At 26.7% G+C, this 21,146-nt stretch overlaps 2 protein-coding genes across 2 annotated transcripts in view; both read right to left on the reverse strand.

Moving 5' to 3' along the window:
• Positions 1–21,114, reverse strand: part of LOC127278166 (uncharacterized) — a 251,505-nt gene extending 230,391 nt beyond the window's left edge. Inside the window, exon 1 of the mRNA XM_051299743.1 lies at positions 20,987–21,114. Within this exon, the coding sequence (XP_051155700.1) occupies positions 20,987–21,101 (115 nt within the window). The 5' untranslated portion in view covers positions 21,102–21,114. The remainder of the gene's footprint in view (positions 1–20,986) is intronic.
• LOC127278169 (uncharacterized) lies at positions 15,351–17,240 on the reverse strand. The gene is made up of 2 exons (XM_051299747.1): positions 17,162–17,240; positions 15,351–17,044 (listed from the first exon to the last, which is right to left on the reverse strand). The coding sequence occupies exons 1-2, from the start codon at positions 17,208–17,210 to the stop codon at positions 16,491–16,493; spliced, it is 603 nt and encodes a 200-aa protein (XP_051155704.1). The 5' UTR covers positions 17,211–17,240; the 3' UTR covers positions 15,351–16,490.
• Positions 21,115–21,146: the final 32 nt, after the last annotated feature.

A 21,146-nucleotide genomic window follows, 5' to 3' on the forward strand; every position in this document is an offset into this window, starting at 1 on the left:
GCACTTTCTTTTCATCTTGAGTTTCCATTGATATTTTTCTTTTCCTACATGCCAAATTTTTATCCTTGCGTATTTTCTTTCCATCTTCAGTTTTTATAGATAATTTCTTTTTTTTGCATGTCAAATTTTTTTTGCGCTCTTTCTTTTTTATTTCTGTTTTATTACGATTACGTTTTCTCAATCTCTCATTCTCCTGTCTTATTATTTACTGCTCATATGTAACTTCGCGCCTTGCCTTCCTTTTTCTTCCCTTCTCTTTAATTGCTCAATTTATCTTTTTATCATTTTCTTTACTCAGAAAAGTTTTCATTGTTAAATATTCATGTGGTAAAATTTTGTTCAGAGTATTATAAGTTGTACGAATTATTTTCTTTTCACTAGTGTCATTTAAAGAATGTTTAATTTTTAACTCTTGTGTTAATAGAACTCTGTTAATATTATTACTGGGAAAAGTATTAAAAACAGAACAATAGTTTAAAATATAATTTTTATGTTCCTGAGTTCAATTTATGAAAAGACGGTTCTAATCATTCTCTATTATCGAATTCCTATTGTGAGACGTTCTTACTGTCGGAAAATTATTTAAGCAATTATTTTCAAACATTGACTTAAAATGGTTTCTCATTTTGTTATTATCAGTTTCATAATTTACACGGTTTGGCATTACGTTAAATAATATAGATGTTGCAAATGCTATTGCATGTACTCCACACTCAACACTACCAAAAGGTTGTTGATCAACAGCTTCAAAAACTACTGTTGGTTTAAAAGGTAACAATCTAATTAAATATTTTATTTGCTGCACATTTAAACACCCCTTATTAAGGCTATCAAAAATATAAAGCCTTACTCTATAGTAATAGACATAAATTCAGTGACCATAATTGTTATTACGGCTAAAAAGTATTTAAATATGCTTATCACCGTCTCTAATTGGGACAATAAAATCAAGCATTTGTACATACAAATCACTTTGCATATTAAAAAAAGAATTGGAATCTTTTCTTAATAAATCTTCAAATTTGTACATATGCATGTAATTTAACAATTTATTTCTATTTTCAATAATTTTTAAATCTTTATCACTTAAAATAATATACTCTTTTATGTTGGCCATATTATACTTCGTTTAATTTTATTTTTGATTCATGAAAATCTAAATAACTTTAACCGTTTTGCTCACTTTCTCTAATATAACCAATTTTGCCTTTTATTCAATATAACCAATTTTTTCTTTAATTCAATACAACTAATTTTACCTTTTACTAAATATAACTAATTTTTCCTTTAATTCAATATAACCAATTTTTACTTTAATCCAATATAATTAATTTTGCCTTTTATCCAATAAAACTACCAAATATCCAAAAGAATGAGAGAACTATGAGTAACTATGAATCAGTAACTACTGATCAGCCAATAAGTGCAAAAAGGATACTCTTATATGAGTAATCAGTAGTTCATTATAAATAACATATATACGTATTTATACCTGTATTAAAACCCCGGAACAAATACCACAAAAGAACCAACCATTGGACAATAGAACCTTTGTTAATGAGGATTAACTCTGAGGACCCAGGTAATAATTTCTTTTTTCACATTTATTATATAGAAAAATAAAGATGTACCAACCCTTGGCCAATAGAACCTTTGTTAATGAAGATTAACTCGGAGTACATAATGAAACCCTGGCGGATTCGATTTGCGTAATGTCTACTTAACTAAGCGGACTTTAGGTAGACATTAGGCAGACATGTAAAAAAACGTATAAAAAAGCTATTAATCGACTTATTATGATAAAAAAAAGTTGATAAAAGGGTAAATGAATGTTTATAGAGTAAATTCGTACAAAATTTGTAATTAATAAAGCAATAAATAATTAATAATGAATGGAAATGTGCGCGAGGTACCTGATCAGTTCAGCTGTACAATTATTTTCGTGCTATTTTCTGAAAAGAATATAAATTAACTGCAAAAACAATTGATATTTATAAAAAAGTGTAAAATTGATTTAATTTTATTGTTTGCAATACGAATTATTAAATAATAATTAAGTTTTTATCAAATGTGAATAGTGTTGTGAAAACCTGTGAAAACTAATGAGTTACTACATTACCGATCGCATATGATAATAAAAAGTTCTCGATGAGTGTAACAAAAAAGCTGCAATCATGTCCGTAATTTTGGACGAGAAACAATTATGAAATCAATAATTATTTGTATAACTTTATTCTGCATTTTAAAATTCACTTTTTATTTTCTTTCAAAGCAAAAGCTTGGAAGAAAACATGCTCGCACTGTATTGTAAAAACTGGTGGCGCCATCTCTCATATGCGATCGGTAATGTAGTAACTCATTAGTTTTCACAGGTTTTCACAACACTATTCACATTTGATAAAAACTTAATTATTATTTAATAATTCGTATTGCAAACAATAAAATTAAATCAATTTTACACTTTTTTATAAATATCAATTGTTTTTGCAGTTAATTTATATTCTTTTCATGAAAATAGCACGAAAATAATTGTACAGCTGAACTGATCAGGTACCTCGCGCACATTTCCATTCATTATTAATTATTTATTGCTTTATTAATTACAAATTTTGTACGAATTTACTCTATAAACATTCATTTACCCTTTTATCAACTTTTTTTTATCATAATAAGTCGATTAATAGCTTTTTTATACGTTTTTTTACATGTCTACCTAATGTCTACCTAAAGTCCGCTTAGTTAAGTAGACATTACGCAAATCGAATCCGCCAGGGAATGTAATAAAAAATTATAAAAATTTAAAATATTATTAAATTATGAGTGTTTTGAAACATTTGTTAACGTTATTTAATGCAAAACATATATATTTACAAAGTATGAAGTAGAATATTATTATTGAAACAATTATTCATTATTTAATAATTAATAATAGGTGTCCCACTGTTTAACACAAACCTTAAAAACAAGAAAAATGTATCAAGTTCCAAAAACTTGAAATTTTATGGTAGTATCAAAAAGTGTCCAAAAATATATAAAATTGACATATTAATATCTCTTTGAAAAAAATTGTCCCACTGTTTGTCACTCTCCCCTACATACATATATACATATAAATGAATATTTTTTTTATTTTTAAAACAAAAATGGAAGAAGATTAAGATTTTAGACGATGATGTTCTTATGACATTTTCAATCGTCTAGATAGAGAAACGCAATGTTAAACAAAGAAGTACTTATGTTATATTTCTTGGTGTAAGAAAGAAAGGTATGCGTTACCTATTCAGTTTTACACTTTCTTTATAGCTTTTTCACGTGATAAAGGGAGAAAGAAATAATTACCTGGGTCCTCAGAGTTATTAATTAATCCTTCTTAACAGATTGCAGGTCAAGCGAACCCTCATTTGCAAAATAAAGATATATCTTTCTCTCTCCATAAATTGTTCTTTTCTCTGTCACCGAAAACCCAGCAGGGGTCCGGACGGAATGAATGAATGAATGAATGAATACCAAGATTATTATAGTTAATTAAAAGATTTTAATAACGAAAATGAAATTAAAATACTATAAAAAATGTATTATTAAGAATAATAATTTTAAAATAAAATAGTAAAAAAATTGTTCCTTTTTAAAAAAATAATAAATGAGTGAGGATTTTTTAATATTTTTCAAATATTTTTTAAATGTATATTTATCATTTTTTAAAATAAACCTTATTTTTCAGCTGCGATCAAATAAAAAATTTTTTTTTCATACTCTAAATTTTTATCTGGAAGATAAGATTTCTCCATATATATATATAAATAAATAAAGATAAAATTATTGACTGGTTTAAAAGTAGGAAAATAAGACTTAATTGTAAAATATAATCCCTATTGAAAATCCCCACATGGGATCCTATATATGATTCCATATAGGTTCCTTTATAAAAACCGTTATAAAATCCTAGGTCCACATAGGAATCCACATGGAATTCCATGTGAAATCATATATGAAATTCGGACACGATTTGGTGTATGATTTCATGCAGGAATTTATTATGTTGTTTCCACATTGAAATCTATGTCAATTCCTACAGTATTTCCTATAATTTTTCTGACATATTACTTTTTTCAATTTCCTTCATAATTAACTCACATCAAATCTTAAAAGAAATATTATATGAAATTCTTAAGATTTCCTTATATAAAATCTTACATACAAGATTTAATGTAGGAATCAATATAGAATTTCATGTGCATTCTTACATATGATTTCACATGGATTTGAACATAGGAAATCACATGGGATTTCATGTAGATTCTGAAATATCAACCTAAGATTTCACATGGATTTATATATAGGAAACAATATAGGTTTTTATGTGGTATAATTTCAGTTGAATGTTTTATGCTGAAAGCAGTTAACAAAAATTAAAAATTATTAAATTAAAAATTAAATAATATTACTGCAATTTATCTGAAAAGAAAAAAATTTGTGCTTTGCAATACACATTCTGAGTTAAAGTCTCAGCTTATATAGTATTCAAGAATGATCTCAACTGTGAGAAAGAAAAATTATCACCATCTAGTGGCGTAACTGTAAAACTATAACGATGATCTACATCTATATTAAAATTTCCCATGTCAAACACCATGTCAATTCCCCATGTGAAATCCTTTATAATTTTTATAAAAAATTTCCCCATATCAAACCCTATGTGAAATCCCTTATCATATTTTTGAAAAATTTTCCTATGTCAAATCCCATGTCATTTCCCATGTGAAATCCTTTATCATTTTTATGAAAAATTTTCCTATGTCAAATCCCATGTCATTTCCCATGTGAAATCCTTTATCATTTTTATGAAAAATTTTCCCATGTCCAACCCCATGTGAAATCCCTTATCATATTTTTGAAAAATTTACCTATGTCAAATCCCATGTCATTTCCCATGTGAAATCCTTTATCATTTTTATGAAAAATTTTCCCATGTCAAACCCCATGTGAAATCCCTTATCATTTTTTTGAAAAATTTTCCTATGTGAAATCCCATGTTATTTCCCATGTGAAATCCTTTATCATTTTTATGATAAATTTTCCCATGTCAAACCCCATGTGAAATCCCTTATCATATTTTTGAAAAATTTACCTATGTCAAATCCCATGTCATTTCCCATGTGAAATCCTTTATCATTTTTATGAAAAATTTTCCCATGTCAAACCCCATGTGAAATCCCTTATCATTTTTTTGAAAAATTTTCCTACGTGAAATCCCATGTTATTTCCCATGTGAAATCCTTTATCATTTTTATGATAAATTTTCCCATGTCAAACCCCATGTGAAATCTCTTATCATTTTTTTGAAAAATTTTCTTATGTCAAATCCCATGCCATTTCCCATGTGAAATCCTTTATCATTTTTATGAAAAATTTTCCCATGTCAAACCCCATGTGAAATCCTTTATCATTTTTATGAAAAATTTTCCTATGTCAAATCCCATGTCATTTCCCATGTGAAATCCTTTATCATTTTTATGAAAAATTTTCCCATGTCCAACCCCATGTGAAATCCCTTATCATATTTTTGAAAAATTTACCTATGTCAAATCCCATGTCATTTCCCATGTGAAATCTTTTATCATTTTTATGAAAAATTTTCCCATGTCAAACCCCATGTGAAATCCCTTATCATTTTTTTGAAAAATTTTCCTACGTGAAATCCCATGTCATTTCCCATGTGAAATCCTTTATCATTTTTATGATAAATTTTCCCATGTCAAACCCCATGTGAAATCCCTTATCATTTGTTTGAATAATTTTCCTATGTCAAATCCCATGTCATTTCCCATGTGAAATCCTTTATCATTTTCATGAAAAATTTTCCCATGTCAAACCCCATGTGAAATCACTTATCATTTTTTTGAAAAATTTTCCTACGTGAAATCCCATGTCATTTCCCATGTGAAATCCTTTATCATTTTTATGAAAAATTTTCCCATGTCAAACCCCATGTGAAATCCCTTATCATTTTTTTGAAAAATTTTCCTTTGTCAAATCCCATGTCATTTCCCATGTGAAATCCTTTATCATTTTTATGATAAATTTTCCCATGTCAAACCCAATGTGAAATCCCTTATCATTTTTTTGAAAAATTTTCCTATGTCAAATCCCATGTCATTTCCCATGTGAAATCCTTTATCATTTTTATGATTAATTTTCCCATGTCAATTCCCATGTCATTTCCCATGTGAAATCCTTTATCATTTAATTGACATGGGAAAATTTATCATAAAAGTGATAAAGGTTTTTACATGGGAAATGACATGGGATTTAACGTAGGAAATTATTTCAAAAAAATGATAAGGGATTTGACATGGGGTTTGACATAGGAAAATTTTTCTTAAAAATGATAAAGGATTTCACATGGGAAATGGCATGGGATTTGACATAAGAAAATTTTTCAAAAAAATGATAAGAGATTTCACATGGGGTTTGACATGGGAAAATGTATCATAAAAATGATAAAGGATTTCACATGGGAAATAACATGGGATTTCACGTAGGAAAATTTTTCAAAAAAATGATAAGGGATTTCACATGGGGTTTGACATGGGAAAATTTTTCATAAAAATGATAAAGGATTTCACATGGGAAATGGCATGGGATTTGACATAAGAAAATTTTTCAAAAAAATGATAAGAGATTTCACATGGGGTTTGACATGGGAAAATTTATCATAAAAATGATAAAGGATTTCACATGGGAAATAACATGGGATTTCACATAGGAAAATTTTTCAAAAAAATGATAAGGGATTTCACATGGGGTTTGACATGGGAAAATTTTTCATAAAAATGATAAAGGATTTCACATGGGAAATGACATGGGATTTGACATAGGTAAATTTTTCAAAAATATGATAAGGGATTTCACATGGGGTTGGACATGGGAAAATTTTTCATAAAAATGATAAAGGATTTCACATGGGAAATGACATGGGATTTGACATAGGAAAATTTTTCATAAAAATGATAAAGGATTTCACATGGGAAATGACATGGGATTTGACATAGGAAAATTTTTCAAAAATATGATAAGGGATTTCACATAGGGTTTGATATGGGGAAATTTTTTATAAAAATTATAAAGGATTTCACATGGGGAATTGACATGGTGTTTGACATGGGAAATTTTAATATAGATGTAGATCATCGTTATAGTTTTACAGTTACGCCACTAGATGGTGATAATTTTTCTTTCTCACAGTTGAGATCATTCTTGAATACTATATAAGCTGAGACTTTAACTCAGAATGTGTATTGCAAAGCACAAATTTTTTTCTTTTCAGATAAATTGCAGTAATATTATTTAATTTTTAATTAAATAATTTTTAATTTTTGTTAACTGCTTTCAGCATAAAACATTCAACTGAAATTATACCACATAAAAACCTATATTGTTTCCTATATATAAATCCATGTGAAATCTTAGGTTGATATTTCAGAATCTACATGAAATCCCATGTGATTTCCTATGTTCAAATCCATGTGAAATCATATGTAAGAATGCACATGAAATTCTATATTGATTCCTACATTAAATCTTGTATGTAAGATTTTATATAAGGAAATCTTAAGAATTTCATATAATATTTTTTTTAAGATTTGATGTGAGTTAATTATGAAGGAAATTGAAAAAAGTAATATGTCAGAAAAATTATAGGAAATACTGTAGGAATTGACATAGATTTCAATGTGGAAACAACATAATAAATTCCTGCATGAAATCATACACCAAATCGTGTCCGAATTTCATATATGATTTCACATGGAATTCCATGTGGATTCCTATGTGGACCTAGGATTTTATAACGGTTTTTATAAAGGAACCTATATGGAATCATATATAGGATCCCATGTGGGGATTTTCAATAGGGATTATATTTTACAATTAAGTCTTATTTTCCTACTTTTAAACCAGTCAATAATTTTATCTTTATTTATTTATATAGGGGAGGATGGGACAAGGATAGTTAGGTAAGATATTTTTGGATCTAGCAGTGAAATTTAAACTGGCATCGGAAAAAGAATAATATCGTTCAAAAGCCTGTTTATTTAGCTACAATTTTGCTATACATTGTAGATGGCAATGCCTTCGAGATAATATTGGAAAAGTAAAAAAAAAAATTTAACTATCCTTGCCCCACTAGTGGGGCAAAGATAGTTGAAAATTTGTTTTTACTAAGAATGATACAAAAAATCATGAAATTTGATTTTCCATTGTTTCAAGGTATCGAATTATATTTGTCAAGAATTAACAATAAAAATTATTGTTCTAATTAAATCGAATCATGTTTAATACAACTTAGCACTTAAGGATGAGCATTTTTATCAAAAAAACATGTTTTTTGTGAATTTTTTGAAAAACAAAAAAATTATTAAATCGCGATCCATAAAAAGCAATTAGCATTTCGTTTGCAATTAAAAAATTGTGTTAGCCAGACATTACCTTATCATAAGTATTACAACAAGGCACTAACTAGTTTTGCCCCGTGAGCGCTTTTTTCGAATTATCACAAATTTTTAGTACAAAAAATTTTTTTTTTTAAAAAAGCAATATGATATTCGTTTTCAGCACAAAATTTTATACCAGAAAACATTTACGTAAACAAATATATTTAATAAATTATATCCGCAAAAATAAGATTGAATAATAAAAATAAGGTGAAAATATTTTAGCAAAACTGAGATTTAACACAAATGGGCACGTAGCTTCTACAAATAGTGTCCCCGCAAGCTCAAATTTTTACTGTCGTCTTTTGGTGTTAAGACGAGTGTACATGATAAATGACCCGTTTTTTTGACGAGCCGTTTCTGTATTAGAGCCACTAACTATCCTTGCCCCTTAACTATCCTTGCCCCACCCTCCCCTATATATATGGAAAAATCTTATCTTCCAGATAAAAATTTAGAGTATGAAAAAAAATTTTTTTATTTGATCGCAGCTGAAAAATAAGGTTTATTTTAAAAAATGATAAATATACATTTAAAAAGTATTTGAAAAATATTAAAAAATCCTCACTTATTTATTATTTTTTTAAAAAGGAACAAATTTTTTTACTATTTTATTTTAAAATTATTATTCTTAATAATACATTTTTTATAGTATTTTAGTTTCATTTTCGTTATTAAAATCTTTTAATTAAAGAATAATAATCTTTGTATTCATTTCTTCATTCATTCACATTTTCTTAGTACTTGAATTTTCTCATTATTATTAGATTATATATACATATGTATATATCTTTACTTTGATAATTAGGGTTCTCGAAGGTTTCTACCTGAAATTTGTTTTGTCAAAACAACTTTCAGTTGAGGGTTTTTTTGGAAAAACTTTTTGGTATTGGATAATTTTAGCATTAAAGATATTTGGATTTTAAGGATAAAAAATTATATTGGATAACATTAGTATCGAATATATTTTGATATTGGAAAAAAATATTGATTATTTGAATATAGTGGAAGTTGGTTTTTGGAAAAATTTTTTGGTATTGGATAAGATTGGTATTAAAGATATTTGGATTTTGAGGATAATAAAATATGATATTGGATAACATTGGTTTTGAATATATTTTGATATTGAAAAAAAATTGACTGTTTGATAATAGTGGATGCTGGCTTTTGGAAAAGTATTTAAATAGAAAGAAATAGGGTTGAATATTGTTTTAAGGGTTGAAGTTGTTTTATGGGTTAAATAATAGTTTGTGAGTCGAATATTGATTTGAATAATAATAAAAAGTGCAGAGGAAAATAAGTTAAATAATAATCATTATCGAAAATGATGTAATGTGGAAAAAGATTAAACAACGCTAATTCACGTTCATAAAAGACTATCATTGTTGCATTAGTTAGCTGAATTATAGTTAATGAAATATTTTATAGGTGAAACACATGTAAGTAAATTTTTTGAAAGCAAGAAACTAAAATAAACGATTACTTTTGAAAATTAGCTTTATCGACAGTTTAAAAGTTCAAGAAGGATACCATGTCGAACATAAAAGAGTATTTTATTTTAAATAATAAAGATTTTAAGAATATTGAAAATGTAAATGAAATGTTAAATGATATGCATATGTATAAATTTCAAGAATTATTAAAAAATGATTCAAATTCTTTTTTCATTATGCAAAGTAGTTTGTAATTACAAATGCTTGATTTAATTATTCCAATTGGAGAAAGAGATAAACATATTCAAATAGTTTTTAGCGGTAATAACAATTCTGGTCATTGGATTTGTGTTTATTACGATGGAGTAATATTTTTTTAAGGCTATTTATTATTTATTAAGACTATTTTTTAAAGCCTTAATGCAGGGTGTTTGAATATTCATCAAATAGAATATTTAATTAGATTTTTCCCTTTTAAACCAACAGAATTTTTTGTAGGTGTTGATCAACAGCCGATTGGTACAGTTAAGTGTGAAGTATATGAAATAGCATTTGCTGTAAATTAAAAGATTAATTTATGAAACTGATAATAATATAATGAGCAAGCATTTGATATCATTTTTTGAAAACAATTAATTAAATCATTTTCCGGCAGTTAGAATGTCTAATATTAGGATTTCGATTTGTAGAGAATCATTGAAATTGTCTTTTCATAAATCGTAATTTTATTCATTTACAATTTTATATGTATCGTCTTTCATAGAGAAGAAAAAAGCGTGGATTGCCACATGTGCGTTTAACTAGATGTTTACGTACACAAATTTGCGATTCAGAAACTTTAAATAAAATGATATGTGCTGAAATCACAGACGAAATAAAGAATCCAGAACTTTATAACGTCATTGTAAAGCGATTTTAAGTTCATATGGGCCTTGTAGTAAACAAAATAGGACTTCACCCTGCATGGATCCTGAGATGGGTCAATTAAATGTATTGCTGACAATTCGATGATCGTAGCATATAATCTTTATTTGAGTACAAAATTTAAAGGTCATATTTACTGTGCAATAATAGGTATTATATTATTATAACACCATAAGGTTGAAATAGTAATACAGTAATCATTACAAAAATAATATTATTATTTTTGTGAGATCAAAATTCTAATAACTGTCCGTCAAATAAAAATAAATTTTTAATTTTTTATAAAAAATTATAGATACCACGCGCGTTTACGCGCGTTTCTTTTAGCTAGTTTAGATTATAATGTTTGAAATTTTTTAAATGTTCTACGCCTTTATATTATCTGTAAATTTTAAATCGCTTAAGTCGGAGAAGTTATTTTCTTATCTGAAAAGCCGATAAGTTCATGAATTTCAAAATTAGATAATTATATTCTTTAGATGGCTTCTTAAGTGTATCATAATAATATTCCCAAAATTTGCATTCGTGTCCTTCCTTGTTCACGAATTTTGAGATAAATTGTTCTTGATTTGTGGCAAGGTAAACAAACGATGTTTCAAATAAATGTTTATTGTCTTTATCGACATATTGCTTCAAAATTTCTTCTGTCAATGTCTCCAAAGTATAATCTACGTTTTCTTTTAAAGTAATTTTTCTTTTTCCTCCTAAAGAACCAGTAGTACCAAATGATCCTTCAAAATTTTTTTTTGTGCCACCAAGTAAAGAAAACATGTTTCTTTGTTTCTTTGACAATTTTTTGCTGGCGTTTATTACCAATTTTTGGACCAGACTGAAAATCATAATCTGCACTTAAAATTATCATCATTAAAATAAATGGTTTATAAAGAATTTATATAACAAAAAGCAAACAACCATTTCTTAAAGTCTCGATTAAAGTTAAAGATAAGAACATATATAAAATATCATTTATGACAATTAAATAAAAATGCAACAGATAAAGCAATTACTTGGTAATGTTTGAAATTAGAAACACTTTACCGTTTTCTTTTTAGTCGATTTCTCCAAATCATTTTTATCTAATTCACTACATATTTCGTGAAACCTTTTCCTCTTGTTTGCACCAAGGTCCTTTGGAATTGGAGTAACTAAAAGAGATATTAAAATCATTAGTGTATAAATGTTTTATTTAACAAATTATTTATAACATTAAAATTAGCATAAATGGTTAACAAGATAGTAGCTTTAAAAGAATTTTACTTAAAAAATATTAATTTTATTAAACAAATGCAGTTATTTTATTTGAGAATATTAAAAATTCTAAGTAAGAATAAGAAATTTCTGTACGCCCTCATGAAAAGGGACCACTTTAGCACTAACTATTAAATTATTAAACATAAAATGTATTATCAACTAAAATTATTTATTTCTTAAAAGGTGATAAAATTATAAGAAAAATAAGACCTATAAGAAGTGATTAATCCATGATAAAATTCCGTACCTGTTGATACAACAACGTCGTAAACCTCGACATTTTGCTCTAAATGATAGTGATGCTCATCAGTTTCCAACAAAAATGTTTTTCCATTTTCAGAATATTCCAATTTGCTTCCTTCTGGATAATTTTCGGTGATTACCGATTTTTTTAGCAGATTATCTTTAACCTTCACGTATCTAATATTGTTTTGAAATTTTATTTCAACGGTTCTAGAATTTTGATTCATCTATAATAACAAAATTATATTAAAATCAGTTTTCAATAACAATTTAATGATATAAACTTTAAAGTACATTAATTGTTTTATTAACGTTAAATGTTTATTGAAATCTTATATATATTTTGTACCTTAATTAAATTAACTTTGTTTAATAAAAATTGTTTGATATATAAAAGTTCTGTACAATTTGCCTAAAATGCGATCAAATTGAATTGTTTATTTTTGTTCATAGTAATAAAATAATAAAATTATACTTAAAGTACATGTTTTAAAATTACGATTTAATTCAAGTTTCAAAACTCTCATGAAGAAAAAATTCTTTTCTTAACTTTCTTGGCAATAAGAAAATATAATTAAACCACAAAATAAATAAATAAAAAAAATTACGCATATGCTTGGTTTTGAAGAATTTTACGTTTTCAAATAGCGGATAATTTAAAAAGGAATTTTTCTTCATTGAAAATTAATTTTAATAACAATAAAATAATAATTTATAATTATGATTTGTTGGAATTTCATTGCAAAACAAAATTTCTAAGTTATGCGATTAAAATAGAGCACTTTGGATGTTTTCGTCAATCACTGGCAGTAACTAAAACCAGTGAACAGTGGTACTCAATGTGAAAAGATGTTGGCTTTTCAGTAATTGGTCACTTTCCGTAATAGCACCTTAAAGTCGTTTTCTGTTTGGCGCAGAAATTGCAGCCTTCAGAGAGCCTGCGACAAAATATGAAACGTGCCATAGGTTTTTTCGAAACGTAACCTATTTTTCGGTGTTTTCTTCGAAATTCTACTCCCACCACTCAACTCTGTTGCTTTAAATTTGCTGCCAGTTACTGGATAATTTTTCTAAGCAGTTAAGAACAGCAGTAATCCCAGTAATAAAAAATAAAAAAAATTATCACTTTTTTTACACTTGTCTAACGCGTGTCTAATTGATTAACATTCAATTAAGAAATTAGACATCACAGAAAATAGTTGGCAAATCTTCGATTGTCTCCATAAAAATAATCAAGAATCGAAGATTTCAATTTTAACCAAATAACCACGAGTTTTATGCAATTTGTGCAGATTTTGTGTGTGTCTCAAATTTATTTTTTGTCGTGATGTCGCATTATTAAACACGCGTGGTTCATGAATTGTTGGTTCCTAATTGTAAATACAAGTGACAACAACAACAACTAAACACAAATATTTTGGACGACAAATGAAATAAACAAAATAATCGAATTATCTTAAAGGAATAAGTTGTCATTTCAAAGAAGGAAAAATGGCAGAAGGTTTGTAGTCTTTAAAATTTTTAAATAATTTACATTTTCTTCAAAGATCCATTATTTTATGTATATATTTTAAAAGAATAGAATTATGCGTAAAAAGTAAAGCAAATCCGTAGAATTGCGACGTTAACTTATTTATTTTAATTATATTTTAAAAGATTTTAATCTGAAAAAATACTATTCAATTATTTCTGAATATTAAATTAAAATTTTTATAAATTGTCTAATTATTTAATCAAATTATTTTAAAAATTGTACATATATACATACATTAATTTCATATTTAAAATATTTAAGAAATGCTTATCAAATCGTATGAAAATTGTCATTTATTTATTTTATTGATTTTTATTCTTATTTATTCTATATTTCTTAATTTGTTAAAAAAACGACAAATGGAAAAAAAATAAACTGCAAAATTATCGGCAACTATTGATGAAAAAGTGAAAAACAGCGCGATTTTGCTGTTTACTTTTTTCAGTGCATTTGATTTTGACTCATGTGTAAATTATTTGTAGTTCTTTAATTAAAATTCAAGTTGCAATAATAAAGTTTTTTGTTTCAAAAATAAAGCTATTGCTGATGAACAAATAGTGTTGTCGATTATGGCAGCTGTTGTCATGATTTTCGATGACGAAGAGGAAGAAGAAGACGAGGCACGAATTTTAATCGCAGCGGCTTCAAAGGAAAAAGTCCAAATTCCTAAAACGGAAGACTATTTCGAAAGTATAATTCCAAGATTCTCAAACTCAAGTAAAGTATACTAAATAATAATTATAAATTATTTTATTAAGAAATTAGTATTTAAAATTTTTGAAAAGACTATTTTTGCGAAGAATTTTAGTCGATAAAAAAAAATTGCATAATTTTAGGAGACGAATTTTTTTTTACTAATTTTTGATAATTATTAAATTAGGTAGGGGAAATTTAAGTTGAAAGTTTTAGAAAAGAATTACTGAATTTATTGAAAATATACAGTTAAAATAGATATTTAAAGGAATTCAAATTCAGACGATATAAAAGTGGAATGTTTGCAAAAATCTAATGAAATAAAAAAATTTCAGATAAGTAATTGATAATAATTGAAAACTGTAGTAAATGACTCCATTTGTAAAAAGATTTGTTTAAAATTATTGAAACTAATTAATTTTATGAACAACTTTAGAAAAAAAATAATTGAATTTTTGAAAGATTAACAACTAAACTGCTGTTTGAGAATATTTTTAAGTAAAAAAATTAAAATGTTCATACTTTACGTCTGAAAAAGTGGATATTCAAATTTTACAGAACAATTGAATATTTCAGTTTTGTAAATTAATATTTTATATTTAAAAGAGATGTAATTATAATTTTTAACATTAAAGCTCTGAAACAATATTATAAAATACATTTTTTATAATCTAGAAACAAATTCTCTTAAAATGAAAAAACATTATGTTTAAAAGGCATCACGACTTTACACAGCATTTCAGTTGAAATAGTTTTAGAAAATATTGATATTAGGAGAACTTATATAAAAATTTTAGAATATATTTAATCGTATGAATTACTTAATAATTAATTAAACATCTTCTGTGAATGATTAAATTTTTAAAGAGTTTTCATTAAAATTTTTTAGATTAATTCCATTTTTAAAGAGTTACAATTGAAATTTTTGTCATTATAATTAAAACTGAATTAATGATTAAGAATTAAAAATTTGCAACAATAAGTTGTTAATCAATCGACGATTTTAACATTTTTATCCAAAAGCCTAAAAAAATCGAGTGTTTGAGAAATTTTACTTCAAATTTTTGAATGTACAATTGATGAGAACACTGTATAGGTATGGAATTCTGGGTCCATCGTGTACAGAAATGGGACCCATCAACAATATTGACCCGCAACATTTCTAGATGGGTTTCATCAAAATGTACATACACGAGGATCCCAAAGTGGACAGTGTTCTTTTCAAAGGCATGTGATTGATAAATTTTCAAATAATTACAATTTTGAAGAATTATTAGTTTTAATTACGATTTAATGACAATTGGTAATTATTTGCAGCTTTTCGCAAACATTTTAGAATGAATAGGACTACTTTTGAAAATTTGAGTCTGATGCTGAGTCAGGATATTATTAATTTTGCTCCGTACTCGATTATGGTACGGTATTGTACGTCTGGTATTGATTGGAACACATTTTTTTATATCACAATCAGAAGAGTGAATTTTATGGTAGCTCTTCTATAGTTAAGATAGTAATTACTCTAATAATACTCATTAAGAAAAATTTCCATAAAGTTAACAGTAACTTTTTCGTCACAGGAATAATCGAGTACGGAGAAGAAAAATACTCATTATGCGTACATAAATTTTTGTGCGCAACTAAAACTGAAAACAACAAGAAGAGAACGGTTTCAAAATGTAACAAAACAATCATCGTTTTTCATTTTTCACTTCAAATTTAAGTTATTTACTTTATTTGTTCCGAAACTGATCAATTTTAAACTAGAAAGACGTGAAAATATCAATTCTTTGAAAAATAACTTGAAATCGGTTAAATTCAAGCACAATAAATTCTTTTTAAAAAAATATCAAAACGTCTATGAAATATCAGCGGTTAAGTTTCATTTCTAACGCTGTAAAAGGAGAACAAAAATAAGTCGACTTATCGTCTCTTAATTAACGAGTCGCGGACATCTTTCATTATGTCCAATAGTGCGTCTTTTCGCTCCAAATTTTCTTTGTGACGAAAATTGGCATCATCGTTCATTTCTGTCATCGAACATTCTGCATCCGGCTTCTTTGCCTTTGCGCGCTTTAATCTTTTTGGAGAAATTTCGATTTCATTACCATTAACATCAATTATGGAAGAAACTTTTCGTTTGTATCCTGCCAGACTCGAAGCCACTGCCGGCGGATTTATTTCGGGCCTTTTGTACATAAATTTATGCATTTCCTTGAAGGAAGTCGACTTTGACTCCTTTGACGGACTTGTTCCGGTTTGTTTACTCCGATCAATGGTGTTTTTGTAGGTTCTACATAACGAATCCCATTTTGATTCACATAGATGCGCACTCACATCATGTCCCTTTTCTACCATTACTTTTGAAAGAAGCGACCAAAACTTCTCCCCTTTTAACTTGCATGTCTCTTTTAGTGACGAATAACAATTTATCAATGCCTTGGTCATGTCAGGTGTCCACTGTGTACGCGTTTTCTCTAAAACAAAAAAAGTAGAATATTGAAATAGTACAATCCACAGCAATTAATAATAAATTATTTGAAAATATATTAATTTAAATTACAAAAAATTTACTTTTCAATTAAAAAGCTTACTTGGCAGTATCTTTTCGTTTCCCTCATCGCCACAACGTGGTTTTGTCATTTTTCCCTTGCCAACAAATTTTTTTAATTCCGTTTCTGCAAAGAAAAAAGAAACAAAAAAAACGAAAATTAATTGAATAAATCGTAAGTTTTAAATTAATTGCAATGTTTATTAAACTTGTGTAAAGATTTAAATGTCCCAGTTAAATAAATGTTTAACGTAAAACTTTCCTGAACATTTAAATTACATTTTCGCCTAAGTCATTATAGCGAAAATGTATTGGACATGTTCAGGAAAGTTTTGCGCTAAATATTTATTAAGTGGGAAATTTAAATCTTTAAACAAATTTCTATAAACATTGCAATAAAATATTTCGAAAATTTAAAGTAAATCTTTAGGAAATTTTCAGGAAAGTTTCGCTGTTGTGTGGGCTACAATACACAGTGTATTAGCATGTATTTTTTCTCAACGAATCTTAATTTTCAATCATAATAGTCATATTGGTATTAAATTTCGAAATAAACTCAAAAACTGCTAAATAACACAAAAACAAGAAAATTTTTTGCCAAGACACTATACTAATGTATTCCGATGTATTTTTTTCCCACGAATCTGAATGTGAAATTAAAATTGCTATATTTAGCTCAAACTTTTAAAATAAATTTTAAAAACTGTCTAAAGACACAAATTTTTGAGTTTATTTCTAAAGGTTAAGCCAATCTGGAAATTCTGGTGTCAAACACCCTGTGTGCCGTTTACGTGATTTTTAGAAAGTGTGCCAGAGTAAAGAATTAATCGAATTTACTGAATATATCTATTACACGAGTCCATCTATAAAATACACAACACGTTAAGGTGAGAAGGGGAAAGAAGGGTTGCATATTTTTTTGTGACAATTGTGATAAAGAGGGGGTTGTGTCATCGTTTGTAGTGTGACATTACAAAGTAAAAAAGTAAACATACATTTATGTATTTTATATTATTTGTTTGAGCATATAATTTTTAAATATGTTTAATAAATCATGTTGAGTAAATTATTATTTTTTTCTTTTTTTTGGGCGGGAAGGAGATATTTTCTTCTAATGAAATAGTTTGTAGGAATTTACAAAACACAATTTTTAATAATAAGGACATAACAAAAATTTTTAATACTTTAAAAATATCTTATGAAAAAATAATGATATTTTACTAACATGTTTAAAAATGAAGGGGGGAGGTCAATCAATTTTGAATTTTTGTAAGACAGTTTGTCAAAAATTTGACAAGATGTGCCAAGGGGAGTAGTGGGGTTAAAAAAAGGAAAGAACTGTGTGTGTTACTGACGACCCCGAACCAATTTTTTATACTTTCATTATTCTGACGTAAACATTTTCATCAAAAACCCCTAAGTACCTCTGACTCAAATTTAAGAGCAATTGGTTACAATTTTTGGTTTTTCAATGTTTTTGTCTGCAAAAACAATTTTATCCTATTACATCTAGGCATGTGCGGTAAATCGGTATACCAGTTTACTTTCAAAGTTTTTGTGGAAACCGGTGGTCGGTTATGAAATCCCGGTTTTCGGTTTTTTTAAACCGGTTTTTCGGTAGATGCCGGTTTTATTATTATTATTTTTTGTGATTAAGCAACTGTTTAGAACCGTTTTTTTACAAATATATTGGTATTTTAAATATACCGTTTTTAATATAATTAATAATCCGTTTTTGGATTTTCAATTCTACACAGGTCTGCCTACATCTCGGTTAAAAGTAGAAAATGTTTGCAAAATTATGCTCAAATGTGACAAAATAATATGTAATGCCCACTTATATGTAGGCCTCAAGCAGTCCATTAAAACATGAATAATATTATGTAAATTTTAGATTTCTTGATTGATATTGTTCTAATTGATATTCTCCTAAGTAAATTTATAAACCAACCTAAATCCATTTTCTCATCATTCTCCTGACTCTGCTCCTGATCCTGAACCTGATCATGATCCTGATCTTCATGCTGATACTGATCCTGATATTGATCTTGATACTGATATTGATCCAGCTCTTGCTCCTGTTCTGCTTCTTCGAGGTCGTCCTCATCCTGTCCGTAATCAAGTTGATCTTGATCAGCATTTGACGTAATTGCGACAAGATATGGCGGTGGCGATATGTCCATATTTGGCACCTTTTCAGGTGGCAAATATATAACGGTTTCTCGTCCTAAAATGAACATAAATATTCAACTAATTTAAAAAAAAATTAACGATGTTTCCAAGGCTTTTAAGGTATAGCAAATAAATATTTTCGAGGATCACCATTATGTTATTCGTAAAATTGTAAATCTAAATTATTTGTAAAATCACAAACTCATAAATTTTTTCTTACTGATGAACTATGTAATTGTTAACGCTTATTACTGCCCTTATAAAGTTTTAAATGTTTAAATGAACAAATTTAAATAATATTCTATTTTAATTTTATATTTTATTATAAAAATTAGCATTTTGAAAAAAAAGTATCTTCAAAATTGAAAAAAAAGAAAATTTAAAATGAGTAAAATATACGGGTTTTAGATAAAAAAATTAAATGAATATTTACTGAATAAGACCCCGAATATCATATAAATAATAATAATAATAGTAATAAATAAACCTTAAATTTTTGGAAGTATAGATCTATTTTCAATTACCTATAACTTAAAAATGCTTGATTTTAAAAATATTTCGCCAAATAAAAAAAGTTTATTTTCTCCTTGACGATTGGGATGCAGTTTACAAAAAATAATATTTTGCATTTTTATTTTAAAAATTAAAATTGTTTATAAACAAATTCATTTTTTCCAATTTTTTTTTCTTAATTTTTTTCTTAATTTTTATCTGAAAATGGTAAGAATAGTTTACATGTAGTTTTAGAGTGGGCCTGATAAAAATATTTGTTAATAATTTGTTTGAAAAAAGCAATTATTTTTTTCGTTTTTAATTTGCATTTTTATGTGTAAAATGTAGGGTTTAAGTGAAAAAAAACTTTTTATTCTAATAAATGAAAATAAGAATTAAGAAAACAGTTTTAAAAATGTATATTAAAAATAATAATTGTTTATAAACAAATTTATTTCTTTGAATATGGGGCGTTTAAAAACTTTTTAGCTTTATTTCTTGTCTAGGAATGGAAGAAACAGTTTGCAACCAATTTTGGAGAGAGAAAAATATTCAAATTGAAAAAAATGAATTTGTTTATAAGAAATGATGTTTTAAATAAAAATTCCAAAATTATTTTTTTTGGTTCACTTTATTTAAAAGTCGAAGAAAAAGCAAATTTTAATCTTTTGACGAAATTCTTCACAAAATCAATCATTTCGAGTCAAAGGTCATTGAAAGTAACCCGAGCCCGACCTGACAAAAATTTAGCCCTATACCCGATTCGAGTTTTCGGGATTTTGCACACCTCTAGAAAGTTCAAAACTTTACAACACCCAATTTATGTTTATTAAACAAGAACAAACTTTATTTGAAATATTAATACAATTTTAATATTGCTTATCGCAAAAAAATTTCTAATGTGCACTGTAAAAATAACTACCCATTAAAAAATGCTTGTGTAATACATTTTTTTAATTGTATCAGTTCATAAAAGAAATTCGTTCAATTACTTCTCTTTTTTAAAATAGTAAAATACGTTCAAAAAATGTTAAATTACCTAATCGAAAAACAAAAAATGAAATAATAATGTTGAGTGTAAACTTATTAACATCAATTAATTTTAAAACTCGTTCATATTTAAATTCTTTTGCCAAATTATATATATAAATTATATTTGGAAAATTCACATTGTTGTGAATTTAATTGAAAGTACGTTACTTACCGTTTGAGTCCAGGGCAAAACACATAATCAAATTGCTGTTGTCGGGATGATGAAGCATTTTACCCGTTGTCGGGTCAAAAATAGCTTCAACCATTTTATAGTGCTTATCACTCATTTTCTTCTATAGTTTGTTAAACAAACTGGTCATCAAAATAAAAAA

The sequence above is a fragment of the Leptopilina boulardi genome, unplaced genomic scaffold, assembly GCF_019393585.1.
Source record: "Leptopilina boulardi isolate dan_hultmark-lab unplaced genomic scaffold, ZJU_Lbou_2.1 LbouV2_197, whole genome shotgun sequence".
Taxonomy (NCBI): Eukaryota; Metazoa; Arthropoda; class Insecta; order Hymenoptera; family Figitidae; genus Leptopilina; species Leptopilina boulardi.